At 43.7% G+C, this 24,529-nt stretch overlaps 1 protein-coding gene across 8 annotated transcripts in view; it reads right to left on the minus strand.

Moving 5' to 3' along the window:
• Positions 1 to 10,781: 10,781 nt before the first annotated feature.
• NAP1L4 (nucleosome assembly protein 1 like 4) overlaps positions 10,782 to 24,529 on the minus strand; it is a 28,036-nt gene continuing 14,288 nt past the window's right edge. For 2 of the 8 annotated variants that reach the window (XR_005953434.1, XR_005953431.1), the window contains 7 exons: positions 22,684 to 22,829; positions 20,841 to 20,863; positions 20,105 to 20,224; positions 19,788 to 19,817; positions 18,496 to 18,573; positions 17,325 to 17,362; positions 10,782 to 12,064 (listed from right to left, as the gene is read on the minus strand). Coding sequence is in view for 4 of the 8 variants with exons in the window: in XM_041415019.1 (XP_041270953.1) it covers positions 12,026 to 12,064; positions 18,496 to 18,552; positions 19,788 to 19,817; positions 20,105 to 20,224; positions 20,841 to 20,863; positions 22,684 to 22,829 (415 nt within the window). In the remaining 4 variants the exon portion in view is untranslated. Of the gene's footprint in view, positions 12,065 to 17,324; positions 17,363 to 18,495; positions 18,574 to 19,787; positions 19,818 to 20,100; positions 20,225 to 20,840; positions 20,864 to 22,683; positions 22,830 to 24,529 lie in introns of all 8 variants that reach the window. The other 6 variants (XM_041415019.1, XM_041415022.1, XM_041415018.1 and 3 more) reach the window with 5 other exon arrangements.

Raw genomic sequence — 24,529 nt, forward strand, 5'->3', positions numbered from 1 at the left:
CAGTGCTGACAAGTGGCAGGATGTCCTGTGTCACACAGGCCAGTGTGACCCGTGTCCTCACCTGGCTGTCCTCACAGCACTGCATTGAGCTCCCTGGTGGCGCATCCTCCTGCCCCTGCATTCTGAATTTTGCCTGTGGTTTTTTTTAACAGTGTATAAACATTTAGAGTAAACACTGAAAAGGATCACAGGACTGCCTAACCACAACATCAGCAAACTTTAGGGAGTCGGGGGGAATATAAGGTCATGGTACTGTCCAGCTTTGGGATGTTTCCTGTCTCCAGGAGGGCTGGGAAGACATCAAAAAGAAACTCCTCCAGTGCATCATTCCCAGAAATGGCCAGGCTGTGGGAAGTAGCTGGAGGGGAAAGAGCATCCTTTCCCTCCTGGACAGCTGGGGTGTGTGTGGCAGGCCAGGTGGTAGAGCTGATATTGTGTTTCACATTGTGCTTTGGCTGCCAATTTTTCTTTTGAAGCTGGGACACTGCGCTGTGGCAGGTGTGAAGGGAAGCAGTGAAATGAGGGTTGAAGATTTTTTTTCTGTCTATCCTCTCCTGAGGCTTTTACCTCCTTGCCAGTGTTTCCACTGCTGTGATCTTTACCTGCTACCATTATCCTTCTTTTCCCTCACTAAACCTGTACCCATGGCCAGATTTCTGCTGGTGCAGGCAGCGGGAGCTGAGGATGCTCTGCTGCCTGGCTGGCAGTGCTCAGGAAGGCTGGAGGGAAACAGGGGTCTCATAGTGGATTAAAATGCAAAAAATACTCTCTAGGCATAAACTTCAGGTCATTCAGTGACATCTGAAAGCCACAGGGGAGAAAAAAAATCCTGAAAACATTAGATGAAATGGAAAATGGAAAACATCAATGTGTATTTTTTCCGGTTCTGATTGGTTTTTCCAGATCTCACCTATTGCTAATTTGTCTCCCCATTCCGACCACCAAATAAATGAAAGGGTTTGGGGTGAGTCCAGTAGTCCTGAGCTGTGGATGTCAGTGTTCATAAGCTCCACGTGCCTCCCAATTTGTACCTGTCCTTTGCCTCGTGGCTCGTGTGGCGGGGAATAGCAGGAGTCCACTTGCTCCTCGAGTTAATATTTGCTAATGGGGCTAAAATGTAAAATCAAACTTTCTTCTTTCCTGCTGGTTACTCAGCCCACCTCATACTCAAACACCTGGCCCCACCTGGGCAAATATTTGCAATGAGTAGCACAGGGCATGTCCCACCAGGCTGAGGGCTGGGGCTGGGCAAGCATCAGTGATGCTCTTATTCTCCTCCTGGTGGTCCCTGTGCTGCTTGGCTGAGCCAGAAGGTGTGAAAGGGAAATCCTAGGCCATAAAAAGCAGATGATTTCTTTTATTTTTTTTTTCCTGCTCTGTTAGAGAAACTACAATTTGATGGCATGGAGAAGTGGGTTTGAGGAGACCTCTGTGTCCTTTGTGGAGGGAGCAAAAAGCCAGTGTTTTAGGAGATGGGTTTGAGCCTGGTGGCTTGGTGGCCCTGGGCAGTGTGGGAGCCCAGTGACTGCAGCAATTTACGAGTGGAAAAAAAGATGAAGGGAGAAAGTTTGTGATAAAGCAGGGAGGCAGTTAAGAGGAGGAAATGAGGGTGCTTGGCACGTAACCTTGGCCAGCTCTGCTCCCCCGGACAAGCCAAAAATAGATTTCCCTGGAGGCAGGGCAGCCCAGGTTAAAGTGGAATGATGAACAGGGGATGCAGCCACGGCATAGAGGAGCAGGGGGAGCAGGACAGAGATGGGCTCAGCCAAGGGTGTCCTGCTGCTTTATTTGGGGCAGTTTTGTTCCCAGGGGTCTCCCCTGGAACCTGGCTCCCGTACTTTCCCCATTGCATGTCCTCTGTCAGTGGGGCTCCATCCCAGCCTCTGGTACCGCTGCAGGGGTGGGGAGGAAGTTATTTGCATTGATCTGAAAACTCAGGACCTCTCTTACACTGATAATACTGTGACAGCTTAAAACACAGAAACCCCTTTCCTGTGGGGTAATTGCTGAGAGCAGGCTGGGACAAATATCACAAAATCTTAGCAATTAGTCCCAAATTACTGGTGTCCTTTAGAAGAGGGATCTTTTCTTCAGCCGAGGACAGGCGGCACTGACTGGCATTTACCACCCAGGATGGGTTTAGCTGAGCTTCTCTGGAGGTGTTGTAACCAGGGTTGCTACATCAGGGATAAACTGCTTTAAATTCCTTGTTTCCTCATTATCGGCTATCAGACATTTGAAGTGTGGAGCCCTGCTGGCCTTTGGAGCCCGGAAATAACCTCCAACTGGAGCAAAACGAGTTAAATGGCTTGGCAGGCAGCCAGGATGACTAAGTCATTCTTCCAGCCTTACTGGAGCAGGAGTCAGGCATGGAACCGGACACATTTCCCATAATTGGAAACCCCTGGTCAGAACTGCGGGATCCGGGGCTGCAGCAAAAGCCCTCGTGGGCTGTGAGCGGCCGGGGAGGCCACGGGCAGGGCACTCCAGAGGGGACACGCATGTCCATGACTGTGCCTGTTTGCAGGAGCAGTAACCCAAGGACACAAATAGCAAATCACACATTTGGCCAAAATACTGGAAAACGAGGCTGGAGTTTCCTACACAGATGCTGCCAGCCTCCTTTCACTGCCAAGGCTTTTCTAAAAGCCTTTCTGGACTCCCACAGGCACATGGGAGTGTGCACATGGCACATCTCCAGCTTTGACTTTCCTCATGAGACCTTGAAGTGAGAACGGAGTCTGTCTATGTGAGAGCAGGAGGAAAAACATTTGATTTCAGTGAGAACACCTCTTTTCTTCCTGCCATGGAGGACAGGACTTATCTGTGGGCACTGCAGCAACATGTGACAACAGCCAAGCACCCCGTGGGAGCTGTGTGGGTGCTCCAGCACCCACAGCTCACTGCACCACCCATTCAGCCACCCTGTCGGTGCCACTTAGCCCATGGCACCGCTGAAACCCATCATCACCACCGGATGCTGCTGGGAAATGGGCAGTGGAAGAAGAAAACCAGCACCCCTGGGCTGCTCCCCTGGGCGGAGGTGTCCATGGCACTGGGATTTTTGGCTCTGGCTGGCCTCTGAGCACATTTCTTTGCAGCACACCCAGCCACAGCCTCTCCCATGGCTGATAACGAGCTTGACCTTTATCTTTGGTGACTCACGGCTGCTCCTGTTTCACTTGCCTGTCAAGGGCCGGTTGTCTCCTCCATGGGAAAACTCTCTTGAGTGTTGACCAGGGGCAAGAGAAGCACAACCACACCTGCAGCCAGGAATCCCCTTTAGCCACAGCCATTCCACCACTTGTCATCCTTTGGTGCCTCACTCACTGCTTCTGCTTCTGGTGTGAAGCCAGGCTCTAACAGTGATGGCTGCTCACAGATGGATGAGGATGAGGATGAGGATGGAGGATGATCATGAGCATGAGCATGAGGATGAGGATGAGGATGAGGCTGCCCCAAGGGAAGGGCGCTCTGTTCCCCAGCCTGAACTGCAGGAAGGCGGTTTTCATTCTCTGTGAGCAGTTGCTGCATGTCATCTTGGATCAAGTGATTTCTCATCCAGCAGTAATGAGGGAAGAAAGGGGGAAAAGGCCTTCATCTCGTGAGAAAGCTGGGTACTGGGATGGAGAAGCAGCTGTCTCTGTGGGAGCAGACCACATTTCTCTGGGAGATGACAGGTTGTGGGTCACTGTAAAGCAGTCCCCTCCACAAACCATGCTGTGATCGATGATTGCTGCGGGTAGTGAGGGCGACGAGCTTTTGTGGAGCATCTGGGACCCCAGGGCAAAGGAAGTGGGAAGGCAGGGAGGAGGTTTGTGCTTGCAGGGGGCTGGCACGGAGCCTGCAGCGGAATCTCAGCCCCAACCTTCAAAGGGAGGAGGCTGCTGGCTCAGTGCTGACTGTCCCAGATCCCACCTGGGTGTTTAAAAAGGCAGGTTTCACTTCTCCCTGCTTAAAGGCGACCTTGTTCTCCCATCTGGCGCGGGGCTGGGGCGGCTGGCCGGCAGCAGGGGTGACTCAGCCTGCCCACGCAGAGCCGCCAGCCAGCTCCAGCTCTATTTGACGAGCAGGTGAACTGATCGTAGCTCACAAGGCCCTTGGACCTTGCCCTCTTTCCCTTTTCTCCCCTTTTCTCTGGCGCTTGCCCTCCCTGGGGCTGCTGTCACAGCGCGGGCCTGGCCACCTTCCTGCCTGTGCCCGCTGCTCGGGGGCAGCGCTGCCCTTGGCCATCCCGGCCGTGCCTGGCAGCAGCTCCGTGGTCCCGGGGCCACCTGGCCCTGCAAGCCAAGGCAGGGGTGGCCGGGCAGAAGGAGCGCCCGGGGCACAGGGCAGCCCCAGAGCCGCCAGCTTTGCTTCTTAATGATTTTTTATCTCTGCCGAGAGGAAGTCGTAAAGTGATTACCTTTTATTGAAACAAGATGAGGGAGGACATCCCAGCACATGGAACCAAGTCAAGGCCAAAGCTCCGGCTGCCTGGCTGCCAGAGAGAGCAATAAAGCAGAGAGACTCAGCCAGCAGCTCGGGCCCTGCAATTATCACTGCTTCCCAAGGGACATTTCTACCACATGACCCCATTTTTCCCTCTCCAGTCATTCTTTAGCATAGGTGGTGTCTTTAGACAAGGTGGTGTCTACAGGAAAAATGAACACATGAGCTGGGTGGGTCAGTCCCACCTTGGTGCTCACTGTGCGGGGTCATAGGGAAGGTGTTTCTACCACAGGCCAGCTGCCTTCTGCTTGGCATAAAAAATGGGAAGGGAAGGGAAGGGAAGGGAAGGGAAGGGAAGGGATAAAATATAAAATAAAAATACATTAAAAAAAATTCAGCTGCCTGTTGTGGCTCTGCTTTAGCTTTCCCACCCCAGCAGCTCCTCCTGCCAACATGCACCCAGTACTTTATCCAGGAGGTGTTTCTGGCTGGTGCAGTGTGTGGGGAGAGCTTGGTTTGGCTTGAGAGGGTTTTTTTGGGTTTCGTTGTTTGGGTTTTTTTTTGGTTTTTGCTTTGTTTTTGGTTTTTTTAAAGCTATTTACCCCTTTGATCTGCTGGCTCTGGCACAAAAAGAAAAAAAGAAAGAAAGGAAAAAAAAGAGAAAAAGAGCTGATTGCAGCGGGCCTGGGGGTGCTGGGGCCAGATCTACAATTGCCAGCGGTGTGGCTGGGAGGCATCTGGCTTCCATCTGCTCCTGCCAGTCAGCCCAGAGCCCCCAGAGCCCGCCCAGCCCAGGGGGTGAGGGAGGAGCCCCCCGAAAACCCCACTGCACCATACCCTGATATCTCCCTTTGTGCCACTGACAAGCTCGAAGGGGGTCGCCCCCCCTCCCCTGCACCAACGCCCCCTTTAATTAAAAATTGAAATCATGTAATTGCCTCTTCATTAAAGCCAATTAAAGCCCGGCTGACAAGGGAGGAGGCGGCACATTTTGCAACTCGCCGCGGAGATGAGAAAGCGCGCACCGCAATTACGGTGTCTGTTTGCTCTGCCTTCCCCATCGTCTTCATCAGGGCTGCCTTTGAAATCGGAGCCGCGCTGGGACGGGGCTGCCTCGCACCCGGCACACCCCGCGCACTGCTGGGAATGCTGCCGCACACCGCGCTGGGGAAGGGAGGCCGGGCTGCCTCCCCTTCTTCCTCTGCCTCCCCTCCTTCCTCTGCCTCCCCTCCTTCCTCTGCCTCCCCTCCTTCCTCTGCCTCCTCTCCTTCCTCTGCCTCCCCTCCTTCCTCTGCCTGGTGAAGCCAGGTGTGGAGGAAGGATGCTCAGGGGGATGAGGGGCTGAGAACAAGACAGGGGGCAGCATTCCTTGTGCCAGGCTGTGCCAGGGGTTTGCTGGAGCTGGGCGCCTACTGCAGCTTTGCAGTTTGGTCTCCATCTCCTAGGGATGCTGCAAAGGTCATGGATGGCTCTTTTCCAGGCCAGGAGCACCAACAGGGGTGATCCTCACCCCTGCTTGGATTCGGTGCTGACCTCACACTGTGAGGTGGGGTGAATGTTCAGAGCGCTGCCGGTTTGCTGTCCCCAGCCGAAACAGAATCACTTCCCAGGGGTTCAGCCCAGGGTATTTATGTACAGCCTCTTTGGCCTCATTGGGCAAAAGGGACTGAAACACCTGCTCCCCAGAAGGCACAAGATGAAGCTGGGGGTGGAGGGAAAGAGGGCTCCATCCCCTCTTCTCCTTGGCCAGGAGATCCCCAAACCAGCCAGGCCATCTGTGTGACCGCAGGAGTTTCCAGCCGAAGCAGCTCCCGCGAGTCTGAGTCTGCACTCCGAGCGCGGAGCGGAGCACGCGTGGAATGCCGCGCTGCTGCTGCTGCTGCTCCAGATGCCGGCTCCGTGATTTCCCCTCCCGCTGCCCGGCTTGGAAACGCCTGAGCAAGCAGCCCTTGCAAACGCTTTATTGCACACACGCACTTGCCTACGTTTTGACCTGAACTGCGCTTATTAACCTCTTTTTTTTTTTAATGTAATAACAGTCCGGTGTTCTTTGTAGGCAATCTGTCTTCAAAGATCTCCTTTTTGATCTTTTCATACGCTAAGCAACAATTCAGCCTATATAAATCTCAGATTGAAAGTACATAATTTGTTTTTCCCTGATTTTTTGAAGCGGTAAGAGATGAAACGGCTCAGGGGAATGTCAGCAGCAGTTGTATCTTAATTGTTTTTTCTCTGCTTCAAAACGCCTTGAACTATTTAGTCGTGTGCAGGAGCTCTGCATGACCTCTGCAGCAAGCGCTGTAACTCCCCTAACAAGTTGTGTCCCATCGCTGACTCCAGCAGTTGGCTTTGGTAGGAGCTCCAATACTCATTTTTCACCCAACCTTCATTCTCTCATGCTCTTTCTGTTCAGGCAAATCAAAGAGTTTGGAATGTGCCTTAAGTCAGGAGCATGAAAAGGAAGGAGGAAGACCAGATAATTGGGTTAAGTAAAAGAACAATATTAAAAAAAAAAAAAAAAAAGAAAAAAGAAAAAAAAAACCCCAATCTCCTTCCTAAGTGTGGCCTTACAGTTTTTATCAAATAGACATTAATTAACTAAGCAAGTTCTTATTTATCCCTAAAAGGTGGACTCAAAAACCAGAGTGAATTTGCTGTGTAAAAAAAAACCCCAACAATTTAACAGCTCACAAGGAATATTTGCACAGTGCAAAAACTTTCATTAGTGATAGATCAGACCATCCTGTGCTGTTTGGTTTCTGTGCCAAACAGGGGCAAATTATTATTTTTTTGTTCCACCCTTTAGGTCGTGATGAATGATGAGTAAATTCCTTTCCCTAGTGTTACCCTTCTCTTCAGCCCTTTTTCTCAAGCTGGGTTGGGTCTGGTGCAGGTTATGTCCACCCTGCAGATGCTGAGGGCAAGCAAGGAGGCAGGGGCGAGCCAGCAAGAGGCCACAGCATCACTGCTGATTTTTGGGGAAAGGAAACTTTACTGGGAGGGATCTTTTTTGCAGTGGGGGACTGTTTCCAGGGAGGCTCACAGGAGCCATGAGGCTTCTCTGTGGAGCAGAGCTGGCAGCTGCAGCACAAGCTCACTGGGTTGTGTTAACCTGCTCTGGCATCCCCACACGGTGTCCAAATTCCCACGGTAAAATCTGGAGGGTAAGGCAGCTTGTGCAAGAGGCGAGTGCTGCTGGGTGGAGCCAGCGTTCTCGCTTGTGTAATGGAGAGGTGAACCAGCAGAGAGCAAAGCCAGTCTGGAAACAAAAGCTGGCACTTGACAAACTGCTCAGTCTTCATTCACATGATGCCTCATTAACAGCGCACAGGCTTGGATTTTTTAAATGTTTTTTTTCCCTTTTCTTTTTCTTGGATGCTTTTCAAACCAGAGTGACTTAGGGCATCTATTGTTTAGGATTCATGGCCCTGGCCCGTGAGAGGCTGGTGGGATTTAGGACATCAATATGAGCAAATGGAAAAAAAAAATTTTTCTTCCTGCTATTAGTGTGATAAACCATTTGGGAAAGGGAGGATGTAAGTTTTTCCATGCATAGGTCACAGCTACTGCAACAGAGTTGTTTGCACACTGATTTGCAGTGAAAAACGTGGACAGCAAAGGTAAAAACTGTGAGGACTTCAGCTTCAGGGAAGGAGTCCTGAACAGATATTGACAGAAAATCAATTTCCTGTGGATTTTAGTTGGGGAATGATATAGGTATTTGTCCTTGGGAAAAGGCAAGAGAATAAAGAAACATTAATGCAGAACTCCTACTTTTTGTATACATTGCCATTTGTCATGGACTCAGAATTGTTTGTGTGGGAAGGGACCTTAAAGCACATCTCGTTCCAACCCCCCTGCTATGAGCAGGGGCACCTTTCACTAGACCGGGTTATTCAGAGCCCCATCCAACCTAGTCTTAAACACTGCCAGGGATGGGACATCCACAGTTTCTCTGGGCAACCCGTGCCAGTGCCACACCACTCTCATAATAAAGAATTTCTTCCTAATATCTAATCTAAACCTGCTGTGGTTCAGTTTGGAGCCTCCTTGTCCTGTGAGTATATGTCCTCTAAATAGTCTCTCTGCATCTTTCCTGTCAGCTCAGGTGGGAAAGATGTTTCCTGAGCTAGAGTTGTTTCCAGCAGGGCTGGAGCAAAGATGCTTCAGAAGAAGGTGCACATTTCAAGCCCAAGTTCCTAAGGTGGTGCTATCTCAATGCAACGTCAGGCAGCGGGGCCATGTCTCACATCTTGAACTCACCTCTGCATGCTGAGCTCGCAGGGAGCGAGCGATTTCCTCGTGCTGAACTAGCCTGACCTCTTCTTACGTGTCCCTCTGCAGCGTGGGGCTCCTCCGGCCTGTGCTGAGCTGAGCTGAGCTGGCTTCCCAGCCAGACCTCATTTGCTTGAGGAACTGCCAGCAAGGCAGCATTTAACTGAGCATGAATCTATTACCAGTCTCCTTTATTCTAAAACAGGAAAAGCTCGTTTAATGAGGAGTGGAAACACACAGAGACCATCTTAATTTTTCCAGGTACCACAGATCCTAACCAAACAGCAAACCCCAAATAACTGAACATACTGGAACTGAACCGAAAGCTCTGTTATCCCAAACACCAAATTTCCAGGAAGGTACCCTGATGCTGTGCTGGACTCCTGAGAAACCACAGGCTCTCCTGAGTTTCAGCTGGCAGCAGAGCATTTGCCCTTTGTTCCTGTATCAGATAGGGCAGCAGGGCAGTACCTCCAAGGCTCTCTTCCTAGACAACCCAGGCACTGAGAGGCTGTTAATCATGATGCATCTCAAACAGGTGACATGCCAGATGAATTCCTCTTGGAGTGCTTCCAGCTGCTTCAACTTTCAGGCCCAGAACTGGAGTTTTTTCCTCCCTCAGATGAGAAGCCACAAACATAAAGGCTGCATCACCAAAGTGCATTCCCACACACTAAACTTCTTTTGCTGAGATGACAATCAGGCATGGATGCACACAGACTTTTCGCTATCACCTCACCATTTAAAAAACTTTCAACTAGCTTTACATAGTGCATTCCTTTGTTTGTCTCAGGGCCCAGTCTTCAAAACACAGGAATATTAAAAAAGGAAATAAATTCATTCAAACAATAACTTGTGGGTTTTTGCACACCCACACTCCATCAAGCCTGGATTTACAATTCAGCCTGGATTTATCTGGCCATGACATTCTGCCTACCACCTCATCAGTTCTTCATACTGTTAGAGAAAGGAGGTGCACAGGTACCAGTTCATTTCCTGTAGACAAAAGTCTGTAAGTGAAAACAGAGAAGTGTAAGAACTGCTCATCTCTGCCATTATTGGTGAGATCTGCAATGGCAAGAGCACAGCTGGGCTTTGACAAGATCTGTTTTCTATTAGGCTGTGTCAACCGGCATTAACTCCACTTGAATGAATCCCAGGTCAGCTTTCCCATCGCTTTCCCTAGGATGAGCATCTTGCTAGGCAGCTTCATTACCACCCATCTCATTTGGCTCCCTAGGTGCTGGCACATTTGCTCCACATGTTCTGGAATTTCCCGTTTTCTCAAAATTAAAGTCAGCCTTTCAGGATCCATGCACATAAATTACTTTGGTGTGCTAATTTGCAGATGTTTATCTCCAGGTAGCAGCACTCCCGTTTAACCATGTAGTGGAAAGTACTGCTAGAGGATGGGGAACTATTTCTCTAACTAAAGAGAAACAAACCAGGTCAAATCTCTCTATTTGATGTACCTTGCACTGTGCTGAGCCAGTCTGCACACGGGCATGCTCCCTTTGTTATTCCTGTCCTTGTCAGAAATGCCTTCACACTGCTCTCCATGCCTGCTGGAGTGCACTGCAGTCAGACTAGGTGACAAAACCTAATTTTTTAAAATAAAGGCCAGAACCCATCCCTGTTCCTGCCTTCTTTCCTCATTCCTGCCTTAACACTACGGCACCTGAGCAGCAGCGTTACATTTTCTGACTGCGAGGTCAGCTGTGGGAGCACCTTAACATTCATAAACCAGTTTGGCCCCCAGCACCTCATTCAGCCCGTGACCAAAGTGCACGGATCATGCAGAATCTTGTAATGACTCTGCCTCCCTAAAAACCCCAACTCCTACAAGATTCCAGACTGTTTGCTTGCAAATTGAGCAAGTTTGTTCTGATTTACATCAAAGAACTGTACACTGCTATATTTACAAGGGCTCCCGTTTTGGCTTCTGGCAAAGGCACATGTTGAGCCAGGAGCTCTTTGGCCAAACAGCTGGAAGGTGCTGTGTTTAACACTCCACCATTCACAAGGGGATGCTCATTTCTCCTAGGAAGCATTAGGGACCAGACAGGCACCACCAATCATGTTTCACAACTTTAATAGAATATTCTATCTATTCTGTACAAATTGAAAACACCGTATTAAGTTACAAATGTGTAAGGTAAGGCTGGAGCACTCTACATGCCTGGTCACAGTGTTGATACAGCTGCTATTCAACTGCTGCCAGAGGTTGGTAATGGATGCTGAAACTGGAAACGTGTACTTTAAGTGCCACACAACAACAAAACGTAGTTTTGCAGACTTCAGAACTTGAAATAAAACAAATTGTGGAATGGAATAATTTCAGTGTTGCAAGTAAGACACCCAAACTTCAGATTTATTGAACTGACTCATTTTGATAGATTTCTGTGTTCATAGTGAAAGGTCCTTTCATGCTGGACACTAAGCAAGAAGACTACTGGAAATTGTCTGGTTCTTTGGCTGCAACCCACTTCCACCAACAGCAACAGTTTGGCCTTTGCATTTTGATCTTCATCCAGAAGAGTTGTCATTTTGATGCGAGTTTGTTTCTTCTGTCTAGACTACTACATTGAGACCACTTTGAATTACCTGTTTTACAAGTACCCATAGTGTATGCAAAAGAGGAAGAAGAGTTTTCAAGTATATTAAAAACTATTAAAAAGCACTAATTCTGTCAAAGTACTTACAAACAAGAATAAATAAATAGTAAGGTGAACAACTAAGTCTCAAATATGACACCCTCTTCAATGAAGTAAAATTACTTCAACTCAACTGGTTGTACTGAGATAATAAATATGACATTTAAAGCTGCTCAAGCACTAGTTCAATTTGTAGGTTGCAAGAAACATTAAAAAAGGGGGGAGGGAACTAGCAAAAAAGTCATATTGCTCTATCTGTTTCAGCTACCATACATGTAATCCATTTACTTTAGCTTCTCTGCACATTGCTATTCCACGATTTTCAATGTTGAGCAAGAAAATGGATAATCCTCACATGGTAGTCTGGACTATTCCCCTATGCATAGGGCAAAAGGCTCTAAAGGCCTATTGACATACTTAGCTACAGTGTACCAACGGCTGTAGAGTGTGCTTTATTTAAACCTCATATTTCCCAAATGCATTGAAGTTGCCACTGTACATGTTAAGCAATAAAGTTAGTGAAAATCATGCATTTTAAAACAAATTAATTTTAAGCATTGTTAATAAGATTGTGCTGCAGCGATAGAATATCCTGAACTGCAGGCCAGGTATCCAACTATTTGTTACAAGTTGTTCAAATATCACTTCCAAGTGGTATTTCCTTATTACTGTTGTTTGCATTCAGCAGGTTGGCTGGACTCTTTCTGCATAAAGGGAAAAAGAGAAAATAAAAAGTTAAAAATCAAATTGGCATAAAAGAAAACAATTCAACAAATACAGACAAACTGGCTATGCAGTTCTGAATTAACTAGTTATCACTAGCATGTACAAAAATGCTACATAAAAACTTAAGCTACATCATAAAGGTCCAACAGAGTCACCACATTTACTGGGTTTCCCCTTGTCCCCAGCTGCTTGGTATCCCATAATTTTTATCTATTTTTGTGCTCTTAACACTGCATCCTGTAGGCCAAGGTTCACACAACCAAGAAAGCAAACCATCACCTACTCCCCTCAACCACAGGCTCTATTTGACTTCCAGCCCTATTAAGCAATTTTAACAATAAACTGCCACCTCCTCCAGCTCTGAGGAGGGAGGAAGGCAGGGCAGGCTGCTTATTCTGCAGCACGTCTGAGTTTTTCCTTAGGAGCCTTTCCCTTTCTGCTAAGGTGATAAAAATGTAATTAATGTGTTGATTTCTTCTAGGTTCTGCATCACCAGCAGGTAACTATTCAACAATTTAACACTGGGCAAGAAGTCCATATGTAAATCTGAATATGTAAAAGCAGAAACACCTCATTACATTAGGTAGTTAAACAACTTCCCCTTTGGCAAAAGGAAGTGTATTTGGGAATGAGAACAAGTACTCAAACACCTAAGAACTTCAGCTTTACACTGCACTTCTTGCCTTTTTTCCATTGTAAAATAGCATTCGTAGAAAGCAGAATTTATTCAGTGAATTTCCACTTTGCTTCTCCCCTTACCATTCTTAATATAGTTTATTATACACAAACAGCAGTCACAGAAACCTGCTGCAGTCTAGTAAAGAAAAATACAGGTATAAAGCACAACACCCTGAACCTCACTGATGCAAAGTAAAATGCTTCTTAGTTACTATCCTAAAGAGGTTTATGTGTTACAAAATATGTACCCATGCCAAGTTCAGTGTACATCAAGAGCTAAGACAACTGAAGCATTTTGCCTCTAGTAAGGAAGAATAGGTGCAACTAATTTAAGCCTACTTATCATTAAGTTTTGCCCCCGATAACTTAAAACTGCTTTACAGTCACAGTGGTCACTAATTCTCACAGCAATTCAGCATGAGAGCCAAATGCACAGATGTGCCAGAGATCTTTAAGACTTCTTCCTTGTGGTATTCCTCACCCAGCACACCTTTGTTCCCCCTCATCTGCCTGAAGTTCCAAGTAACACTGATGTGAATTAAATTGCACTGACTGGGGACTAAATACAGGAAAAGGGGTATGTTTACACAAAACACAAAATTAGCATTCTTGCTCTTAAAATAAAAATGTAACTGCCACTGGTAGTATATTGCATGCTACTCCTTTTTATTGAGGGGCAGCCAAAATGCAGCAGCATTTTTATCTTAAGTTTTCTAAAGTTTGCATTCTCCTTTAAACTGTTTGGTATGTGAACATGGCCAGAGTAGTGTGCAGGCAGCATCACTTCCTCTCCTCTTTGACTTCTGGATAAGAGCCATGATAAAATAACAAATCTGCTATTTAAAAAGTACTTAAAAAAAATCTTCCCATCTCCCTCCTTCCTTCCTTCCTAGTCACCTGCTGTATTTAGATCAAGACACACCTAGGTTGACCGCTGCAACCATTTCCGCCAAATTTTAATGATCAACCAAAACACTTTTATATTTTCTAATAAACTCCATTATCTTTTCCTTATTTCTGTAAACACTTAAATCATATTTACTGCATATAACTGTTTATCCTGTAAAAAATGAGTCAGAGATCACAAAGTTCTTTTTAAAGAACCTTTCAGTGTTGATTACTGCTCTCAGACAAAAAAAAAAAAAAAGAGAAATAAATACAGTTTGAGGGGTTCCTGGATCTGAGTCAGTTGTTGGAGGATTCTGAGACAAATACTGCTATTTTTAGGTTACACTTGAGGATGTACCGGTGTTGGCCCTATAAACAGAATGTTTAAGCAGGCCCTAAGTATCAAGGCAGTATTTCAGATCCAGACTCCAACATAATCCATGCTCTCCCACCACTTTAACACACAACACTGCCCTTGCTGAGGAAGCCAGCATGTGAGCTCCACGCTGCCCTCAGCTACCCTCAGCCTCATGCAAGGCATCTCACAGCCTAATCCCAGAGGACACCAGCACAGGGACCACAATTCCCTTGCAGTTACAGCTGCTCCAGCAGGCACATGCACATTGAAACTCCTCTCTGGCCTTTGCTGGCTCCTGTAAGATCAGGGTGCAGACTCCAAGCTGTGAGTGGGATGGAGAGCCAACATCCACACTCCCTCAGGCTGGGCTTTAAAGGCTGAGCCTGCTCTTCCTGCAGAGCCCAGACCTGGTGACACTGGGTCAGCCAACCACTACCACTGATCTGCCTTGGCCCCTGTGCTGTTTATCACCCCATTCTGGCAAGGTTTCCATTCATGCTCTATTTCCCTAAATTAACTTCCCATGGCATCTTAGAAAGGTAGTGAAGTGCACTGGCCAGGCAATAAAGACCAGAGAGATTTGAACTGGCAAACATAAGGAGGAATTACGTTGTATTTAAAAATAAATTTAGCAGTAAACACACTTACTCAAGATCACTACCAGGGCTACAGAGACAAGAGTTCTTCTGGTTGTAAACAGATTCTTTACAGTAACCATAAGCAGACTTAAGTTCATCTAAGAATTGGTAAGATTTAAATTTTTTTGTATCTTAAAAGTATTTAATATTCACTTATTCTGCAAGGAGTTTAAACTGCTCTGGGCCTTTAATTTCAGTTTGAAATACCATTCCAATGGATATGACCAAGCTGAGTGAGATTCCCACCTATTTTTTCCTCTTTTGCTAACAAAGATCAATACCTAGCTTTTTGTTACTGCCACTCACTTACTGCACCACTTTCTCAGAATTAAAAATTGCACCTAAAATATGCAGGAACATAGAGCTAAAACAGAGAAGAAAGTAGGTCTGAGTTAATGCAGCTTTCTTGACTTTCCTACACAAACCCCACTGTGTCTGCCCGTCCAGTTCAACTGGTGCCCTAGGGGCTGGGGACATAAGCCCAAAATTTCCATGCTTTTTATTTTAGCAAAAGACATCCTCAAGGAAACACTGAATTTCTGTTAGTCTTCAGTGTTTAAACACACTAGGCAAGATACATTCCTAGGTGATTCAAAGAGCAATCAAGTCTTTATCTCCTTACTTTTCCAATTCACTTTTTGGGAAGCTTCCCATCTGCTAAGGTGGCCATGCAGGAACAGGCAGATCAACAAGATCTCACCTGACTCCCCATGAACTCTGCTGCCAACAGCACTATCAAGGCAGGCAGCAGCCACTAAATATGATGTCCTTTCCAATGGAGAAGGTAGAAAGCCTTTCTGAAACATCTTCAATGGAGTAGTCCAATTATGGGTCCTAAAGCTGAATCTTGTATTTATTTCCTACTCTACATTACTGAAGGAGAAAAAGCAAGGATATCAGAATGCAAACCCAGAGCTAGCTGGAGTTAAAGAAGCAACCCTAACCCAAACTGCCTGCCTCTGCAACAGGTTCTGGAAATGGATTTGCTGCTGACAGGTGCTGCCACTATAACCCAAAAGACAAAGCATCTTGAAGCCCATGCAGTCTCTCACACACAGAGCAGCTCTTTTGCTCATGATTCAAACCAGTACTCTGCATTGCCCTGTCAGCTACTTCTCAATTCAAGCACAGCCTCAGCAAGGTGAAATAAGGCAGCTAAAGGAATGGGACATAAAAGCACACAGAAAAATGCACTAGACACAACCAGCTACATTATCCAGTTTTGTAGCATCTTCTGCAGCTACCTTCAATCATCTCACTGCTCAGTCTTCCAAAGCCACAACTTATACATGGCACAAGTACTTTGTGTAAGAGATAATAATGATGTGGTTGTATCTGAACAACTCAAATGTACTTAAAACTCACAGGAAGGAAGGAGGAAAAGTTTACAAAGCAGAAAGTGTTGACATGCAGCAGATGTACGACAACAATAAAGGAGGAGGTAATAGGGAAATGACTGAAAAGGAGAAACTGGATTTGAAAGGAAAACAGACCAATTATTTTTGTGTACATGGAAAAGAAAACTATTCTAGATAAGAAAAGCAGGGAGTGGGAACTGGAAGGCAAAGAAAGGCAAGAAACAGGGAAAAAAGAGGACCAGAAAAGGTATGAACAGGAGAAAGAATGGAAAACAGGACAGAACTGGGGTATCAGTGTCAGAAAACAAAATAATTCCAAGCTGACTTGAAAAATTGGAGCCAGTGGCTGACAATTTTAACTAACTGTAGGGAGGGAACACAGCTGTGTAACAGACTGCAACAGGACAAGTGACAACAGATGTTCTACTGCTGCAGGTGAACCACCAGTGCATGTATGCTGAGGCCAAAAACCAACACAGAAGCACAGCTCAATTTTGAGTTTAAGAAAGGCAAGGAAGGGCATTATCTATGCAGAGGGAGTGAGCTGGAAGGATTATAGCTTCCTCTAAATAATTAAAATAAAAAACCACAAGCCTAAAATACAGGGAGGGAAGAAGTATGGAGGCTGTTGCAGGCATTGTTCTCTGTGAGGAATGGGATGAAAGGTGAAAGATGACAGTATACAACAGAAGGAAATTTTTCTTTCTTCTTTTAAGTAGAGAGACAGATGAGCAGAAGAACAATACCTGTGCAGAATCATGAGAGATCAAGAAAAGGCTTCTAAGAGTGACAGCCTGCCTTTGTCAGGCAGCATAAATAAGATGCTGGAAAAGGCATACTAAGTAAGCTGATGACTTAGAAGAGTTTAGGAAGAGCAGAAAAGATATTTAAGAAAGAATTTGCAAGTGCATTAGAAACAGTAAAGAGATGTAACATCAAACCAGAAACAAGGAAAAATATTCTGACAAGTCTCAGTATCTTTTATTGTGTGTATATGAAATGCAGCTTGATTGCTACAAAGGCAAAGCAGGAAGTGTGCCAGGAAGGCAGAGTCATTCTGAAAAATCTACTTTAATTACAAGGATTTAAAGGCACTCATCCCTACACCCATTTCTTTCTATTTTTTACTAATAAAACCTAAACTCTGAAATTACCATTCCCCCATTTATTCCCCATACAAGGAAAAAAAAAGAAAAAAGAAAAAAAACAAACAAACAAACAAAAAAAAACCAAAACAGAAAACCCTAGAAAACAAACCACATTGCATGACTACAAATGGGATTCTTGGAAGTTAGGTATGAATGGAATTCCACCTTACCTAGAAATGTATGAATGAATAACAGACTTATATTACACCTAAATGGGAAAAAATTGAAAGGAACTGTCAGCATGGATGAAAAGTGAAATGTACAAAATAATACAGGAGGCAACAACCATAACCTTCCAAGATAACTTCAGCTTTTTTTCCCCTACAGAATACCAAATCCTCTAGAAGGATACTTCACACAAACATGTGTTGATGTAGAACTAGAACTGTTTCTCAGCTGTCCAACTTTTTCCCATTACAGGTACACCACTGCATCTGAATCCACAGAGCAGTCAGAATACTGATTTTTGCCACTCTTACCCTGTTTGATTGATCTTTGTACAAGACAGACTTTCTTTATACAGAATTTCTCATTAAAGAAAAACAAACTTGACTCTTGATAGCAACAAAAACCATTTACTAATGATAGGATGATGTATAAACTATACCAGAAGAGTGACATGTCAAGCTGCTGTTAACACTTTTATCCAAAGATCAAGCAGTTTTGCATGCCTTTCACTTTTTTATCTGTCTTTTAAAAAACTGAAAGCTTTTATGATGTTTTAAGAACTACATGAACACAAGTCTGTCATCACTGCCCCAGCTTCACTAAATATAAGCATTTACCATGACTGAAGAACTGAAAAATACCTATCAGAAGGAACACTAACCCTCAAGGCTGAATTTTAAGCCAGGTATCATAAAGTGTAAAATTCAAAGTTGAGGACTGACTTTTTTTTTGATTTCTAACCAAGTACAGACATGTAGAGTCTAACCTGCAGCCATCAGGACAATGATAAAGAACAATTCTAAGGAAAATAACATAAACAAACAAGCTAGTTGAGATTTGTCAGACTAATTCTAGCTTGAAGTCCAGCCAAAGAACATGTGAATATGACCCTTCTGAAGGAAAACTATATCAGCATTACACAGAGATGATTAAGAATCAAAGGCACACAGATTGGAAATCATCTTAGTGCATGCTGGAAACAAAAACCTGCATCTTCTCAACTGATGGAAACATTAACTTCTCTTCGAAGAGCAATTTGAGTGCTGGAGATAATAAAAACATTGCAGTCAGAAGCTAGGGTGTTTTTGTGATTGATCTTTTCACAAACTATCATACATTTAACTACATTGCTCATGATTACAACCTTTTATGACTAAGCACACAAGTCCTTACCTTAGGATCAGTCTCTGCATCTTCCTCCTCTTCTCCCTCCTCTTCCCCCTCCAACTCCTATGACAAAATAGAGATAAACTAACAGAAATTAAAATAGGTTAAAAGTGCAACTTTTTGTAATGGAGAAAAAGCAAACTAGCAAATTAAATTACCACTGTATTCCAGAGTGTTCCAGATGTCAGCATTGGGCTGATTTAAAAGAATTCAGCATCTTACAATTTTTAAATACAAAATCTTTAAAACATGATATAAAGGTCTTAGTACGGCTTAAGGTAACCTTCCTATGTACACTGCTGCTGCAGTCCCACAGCAATTTTTCAACTTCTGCCTAACAAATTACTTGGAATTTTAGTTCTGGGAATAGGTATACATGCCTGATTTTGTTCTTTAGTTCAGTCTCCCTCCAAAGTGCCACTTTATTTAGATTACTGTGGACAGGCTATGCATTCCTGTACAGGATTTTTGCACTCAGTTTTACACACAACTACATCCAAGTGATAACATCTGGCACTGGAAACCAATTAAAAATACACATCCACACTTCTATCAATACCCAGCTTAAAAAAAGAAAAATATGAAAATGTTTAGCCACTCAACTGCCTAAGCACAGAGATAAAAAAAAGACTGCATGCTGAAGGCTGCCAGCTCACATCAGATCAGCTTGATAGCCTCTGATGTACTCTGCTATGCTGAAGCTGACAACAATCAGGGATGCACCTTCGACAAATTAGCAAGAACAGCACAGTAAAAGAAATAAAGCAAAAATGTAAAGGATATATTAAGTGTGGTAACATTTAGTGGTTTTGTGCAAAGCCTTTTTAGTGTGTTTGTGTTCATACAACATTATTGCAAATAGACCAGAGCCAGCCTAAATTATTTATGGTGAGCAGTTGCATACTTCCCCTTTTTCACTTTGCATTTGGTAAGACCCAGTCTTAAAGCTTATGACAACTAAAAGCTGACAGCTGAAATTCCACTACCACCTAAGGAACAGATATTTACCATGCAGCACTCTAGAAAAATAAAAAGCTTGTCTTTAATTTTTGACTCATGTCAGAAAACAGCTTTCAAAATACTAGATAAAAAAAGGATATATGCTCTTGCAGAAAGTACTTTTATGAAAAGAAAAAACAGGCACAATTTTGCAAGTCATGAATGCTGAACTCTTCTTGAAAGAAATACCATGCACAAGAGCATTTATGAACAACTGTTTTCTGCTCCACATAAAATTATTCCTGGCACTGGAATGAAATAGGTAATCAGTAATCTATAAAAAATAGTGTGCATCTCACCTCCTCTTCACCTTCTTCATCTTCTTCAAACTGAAAAACAAACCCAAGGTTTAATTAGCTCTGCTAGTAACTGCTTAAAAACTTCTGCAGTAATAGGTGTAGCATATTCAAACACTGTAAGTGAAACTAAACCCCTTCCAGAACAGATTAACAACTTATAGCAAGCCAAATAACCCTTCCCTATCCCCAAGTAGCAGGAATCTCTTCAGGGCTTTTTTTATTCTCATGTAATTAATACTTCACCCTAGTCTAATCAGAAAAGGAGAAGTGTATTTCTATGTGCTGACTAATAAACAAATTGCTAATTGCATACATACATTATCATCATCCTCTATAGCTTCCCCAGTGAAATACAGCACAGCACGAGGGACTATCCTTTCACGGAAGAAGTGTCCAATTTCAAAATCTGCTGCTAAAGTGAATTCTGAATCTTCATCCTGTAAGACAAATCAGTCTGAGCTTTCTATTGCAAATGTGATGTGATACACAGATAAAAATATTTCAATTAACAGGTTTGGGAAAACATCACACTGTCATCACCAATCTTCAGGTCACAGGTACTTTCAGTATACTTAACTTAGTAACAATAAAATCTAAATCTAGATTTGCAGAATTGAGATTTTCTGTACAAGCTTCCCACTTTCTACACACAGGTCAGCGTTCTGCTGAGGCACCTTTTATTAAAAAGGTCATACAGACTTGGCTGGCTCTGGCATCTGACATTGCAGCACTGCTCAGAATGTTCCAGACTGATTTTTCAAGTCAGGTACCAGCCACACAGTACTGCTGAGTGGGCAGGGAAAATAATGGCTTCCCCAACAGCGACCACTGGAGATGTCTTGGATCAGCAAGCTGTGTAACAGTGAACTGTCAGTGGATTACTTGGAGAAGTCGACAGTATCTTTCACTTTATCAAGGTGAAGCCCAGCTTTGTCAAAAGCAAAAGTAACAATCAAAATACACAGTACTGAATAAAAGAACCCTATAGTCACTGTACAGTGACTTGGCAAAAAGGATGTGGCAAAGAGCAACTGTGCTGTTTCAGAAACTTACCAGTGACTCTCCATCACCAGATACTGCAAAAAGAAAAGACAACAGATTTAAGAAATGCCTGTATAGTCTCACCCACCTCAATATTCAAGATGACAAAACACAGTATAAAGACGTTCTCAGACCAAAAAACACTGAAGTTATAAAGGCTTCACAAGGTAGCTATTAAAACTATGACAATTCAAAATAGTATTAAGTTAAACCTACAGAAATCATAAGAATTTCATGTGTTGAGTTAAAGCATCAAAGCTGCCATTTGGATGTCAAAGATTTTTGCACAGGAAATACTCTTTCTACAAGGATGGGTTCAGAGGACATGTGGATCAACATATTTGGTTTCTCTATTAATGCTGTAATTACAGTAACTTCATTTGGCTGGAACACTACAAATCACCTCCTCTCCCCCAAAACAACTGGAACTAAACAGATGAACATTTTGACACCAATCTGCAAAGCACTGTTGAGAAGAGGCCCAGTACTGTAACCAGCATGGAACAGGGTGGGTTTTTGTTTGTTTAAAGAAAGAAACAACCAACTAACCAATGACAAAAAAGTAAAAAAAAAAAATAAAAATCAAATCAATGCAGAAAACCCCAACACAAATCAAAACGTATTTCCCTTCTCTATGTGACCATGTGATCTACTGTGACAGTGATAATTTGGCTCAGTTCTCAAGTTGAGAATGCAAGAATCCATTGCCAGCAGATTGTCTTATCTTATACCTCCAATTCCGAAGTGTACCCTTTGAGTATTCAAAAGAAAAGGAGACCAATCTCCATGCTTTCCTCAAAGTAGCCACAAAAATTAAAGGACATTTCTGTACCAAACTATCCCCAACTTTAGAAACATATCCCATGTTGCTTAACCCACATATATGGGCATTTGCAGTAGTAATTAGGAGGGACAGGTGGTTCATAAAGGCCCACAACAGAATCAAGAACCATTTTGTTCAGTACACCTCTGGACTCACAGAACAGTTTGGGCTGGAAGGGGCCTTGAATATCACTAAGTTTCAACCCCTCTGCCCTGGGCAGGGACACCTTTCACGAGAAAGGTGCTGAAAACCCCATCCAGTCTGGCCATGAACACTTCCAAGAATGCCCAGAGAAGTTAAGGATGCCCCAAACTGTTCCACTGTCCCATCACTTTCACATTCAAAAATTTCTTCCCAATATCTAACGTAAACCTTCCTCTTTTGGCCTAAAGCTGTTCCACTTGTCCTGTCACTACACACCCTTCCAAAAAGTCCCTCAACACCTTTCTTGTAGGACCCCTTTAGTCCCCAAAATAAACCACTTCCCTCATCTATGTTTGCAGAAGAGGACAATGAAAGATGGACCAAGAAAAAAATAATGGTTTGGGAATCCATCTGAATTGTTTAAAATGTGGGTACACATCTAACATTAGACTAGGAAAATGAGAAAATTATGTATGGAGCATCAGGGATCACTAATTAATCCCAGAAGAAACGACAGAGTTCTGTCACTTGACAGAGGGGCTTCAATGAAACCGCTATGCTGTAACTTGACCAACAATGAAACACAGTTCTTTTGCATGTTAGAAACAAACTGATGCATGGAGCCATCCTGTGGTAAAACATGTCAATTTCTTTAAGAGAGTCTACAAGAGACTCTTTCCATACTATGAATCCTGTTTATGCTGGTCAGTTTCTACAGAATAACAACAGAACAAAATCATCTGTTTGGATGGGCAAGACTTTGCAATCTTCCTCTAGTAAGCACTTCACAATGCAGCAGCATAACCAGTTTGAATGTTTAAATCACATAAATATAAATATATATAAACATATTTTAAGGATCCTAAATTCTTCAATTTCCAAGCTTACCCTTTATTGGGCTGAAGAAGTTAAAAAATGAATCATTAGGTACTTGTTTAGTAATTGTCCGAACTGTGCCTCGGCCCTTGTGTTTCTGTTTCTTCTTGATTGTTTTAACTGTAACATTTTTTCCTTTCTTCCAGTCAATGGTACACCTAGAGACAGCAGGTGAGAAACAGCATTTTAACACAGGCACCAGGGAAAAGAAGGAACTGAGCAGCAGAGCAGCAACATCAAGGCCAAGATGGTTTATCACTCTCTAAAGCTGCTTGACAAGATATGAAGTGGATCATAGTTCTAGAGATGATGTGTATGTTGGACAGGTCAAGTATTTTCCTAAATGAAAAAGCTACACAAGTTTGTCTTGGCAGAGTAATCACTGCCCTCACTCCACCTGTAATTCAATACCTCTAGCCCAACAACTGGACTTCTGTAACCAAGGACAGGATTAAGCTATTCCAGAAAAAAACTCAGCAGTCAGACTGTTAGAAAACATGATATCCTTTAACTACAGGTCAAGGCAGAGTCCATATACCCTAAAAATGCATGTCCAAAGAGTGGCCAGGGAGAGGGATGCTTGAGCTGTCCAAAGAGCAGTGCTCAGACTGACCTGGCAGCCCAGCACATCAAGCTGAAAAGAGACTCATTTCCAGTTCCATTCTGCTGCTGTACAAAACGACACTCAATGAAAAGTTTCTTTCCATTCAAACAGGTTTTACCCAAAGCTGCACATGGCAAATAGTGAGGGGCAAACACAGCTAATTCTCCTATAATGGAAGTAATGGTGTCACAGTAACCCTTAAATGCCTCAAAAGCACCTTGTCCTATAGACAGATGACCAAAGTCACCAGTTTTATACTTAAGCTGTATAACAAGGCACAGACACATCTTCCTGCTCTACTTGTACCATATCCAACACCTTCCTCAGGAAACATCAACTGAAATCAAAGTTTTGACAAATCAGCAATCGAGGAAAGCATTCCTTTATAATACTTAAACAAAAAAATATTTTGCTGTAATGAACTAAAGTTTTCTTCAAAAAGGAGTAGTCTGTCACTTAGGCACAACTTTCACTCAATATCCAAGAAGACATTTTGCCTCACTGCAGGTGAATGCTGGATTCAACAACATGTAGAACTAAAAGTCAAGAGGCTTTGAGGTTGTCAGCATGCCTTCACAAAACCAAGTATTTGGCATATCTTAAATGTGAGTTAAAAAAACCCCAAAACCAAATCACCAAAATGTATCCTTGAAGGGGTAGAAAAAAAACCCTAAAAACCAAATAATCACCAACAGAAAAAAATACTTAGACACTAAGCAAAATAGGGTAAAAAAGTCACTTTTCATTTGTGTCAGCTCTGCTCTGGTACTGGAATTTGGTTATAGAGCAGAGATCATGGATAGTAAGACAAAGGGTTCACTTAGATGGAATGATCCTTTTACCCCCAAGAAACTCTAATGTGCTGTTGAACTCAACAGACTTCCAGAACAGACATGGGAATTCACGATCCACAGCTGTTTTCTGAACATGTGTTGCAAACACAATAAAAATAAAATTTAAAAAAATTGCTGCATTAGCCACAGCTGCCAGGATCAATCTGCTTAACCTTTATGTTCCAGCCTCAAAACAGGCTCAAAGAACACCTGATAAACATCACCTATTCCTGCTGGCATTAAAATTGCTGAGGAGATGACAAGAATCCAAGAGAGTCCAAGGCTACTTATCAGACTGAGGAGGGGGGGTAGTCTGTGAGAAGTAATGACTAAAAATAATTTATCCAGTTATCTGGAAATAAAAGGTTTGTTACCTCAATTAGAGAACTATTAAATTCGAATGGTGTTCAATTTAAAATGT

The sequence above is a fragment of the Onychostruthus taczanowskii genome, unplaced genomic scaffold (genome assembly GCF_017590055.1).
Source record: "Onychostruthus taczanowskii isolate IOZ18803 unplaced genomic scaffold, ASM1759005v1 scaffold49, whole genome shotgun sequence".
Classification (NCBI taxonomy): Eukaryota; Metazoa; Chordata; class Aves; order Passeriformes; family Passeridae; genus Onychostruthus; species Onychostruthus taczanowskii.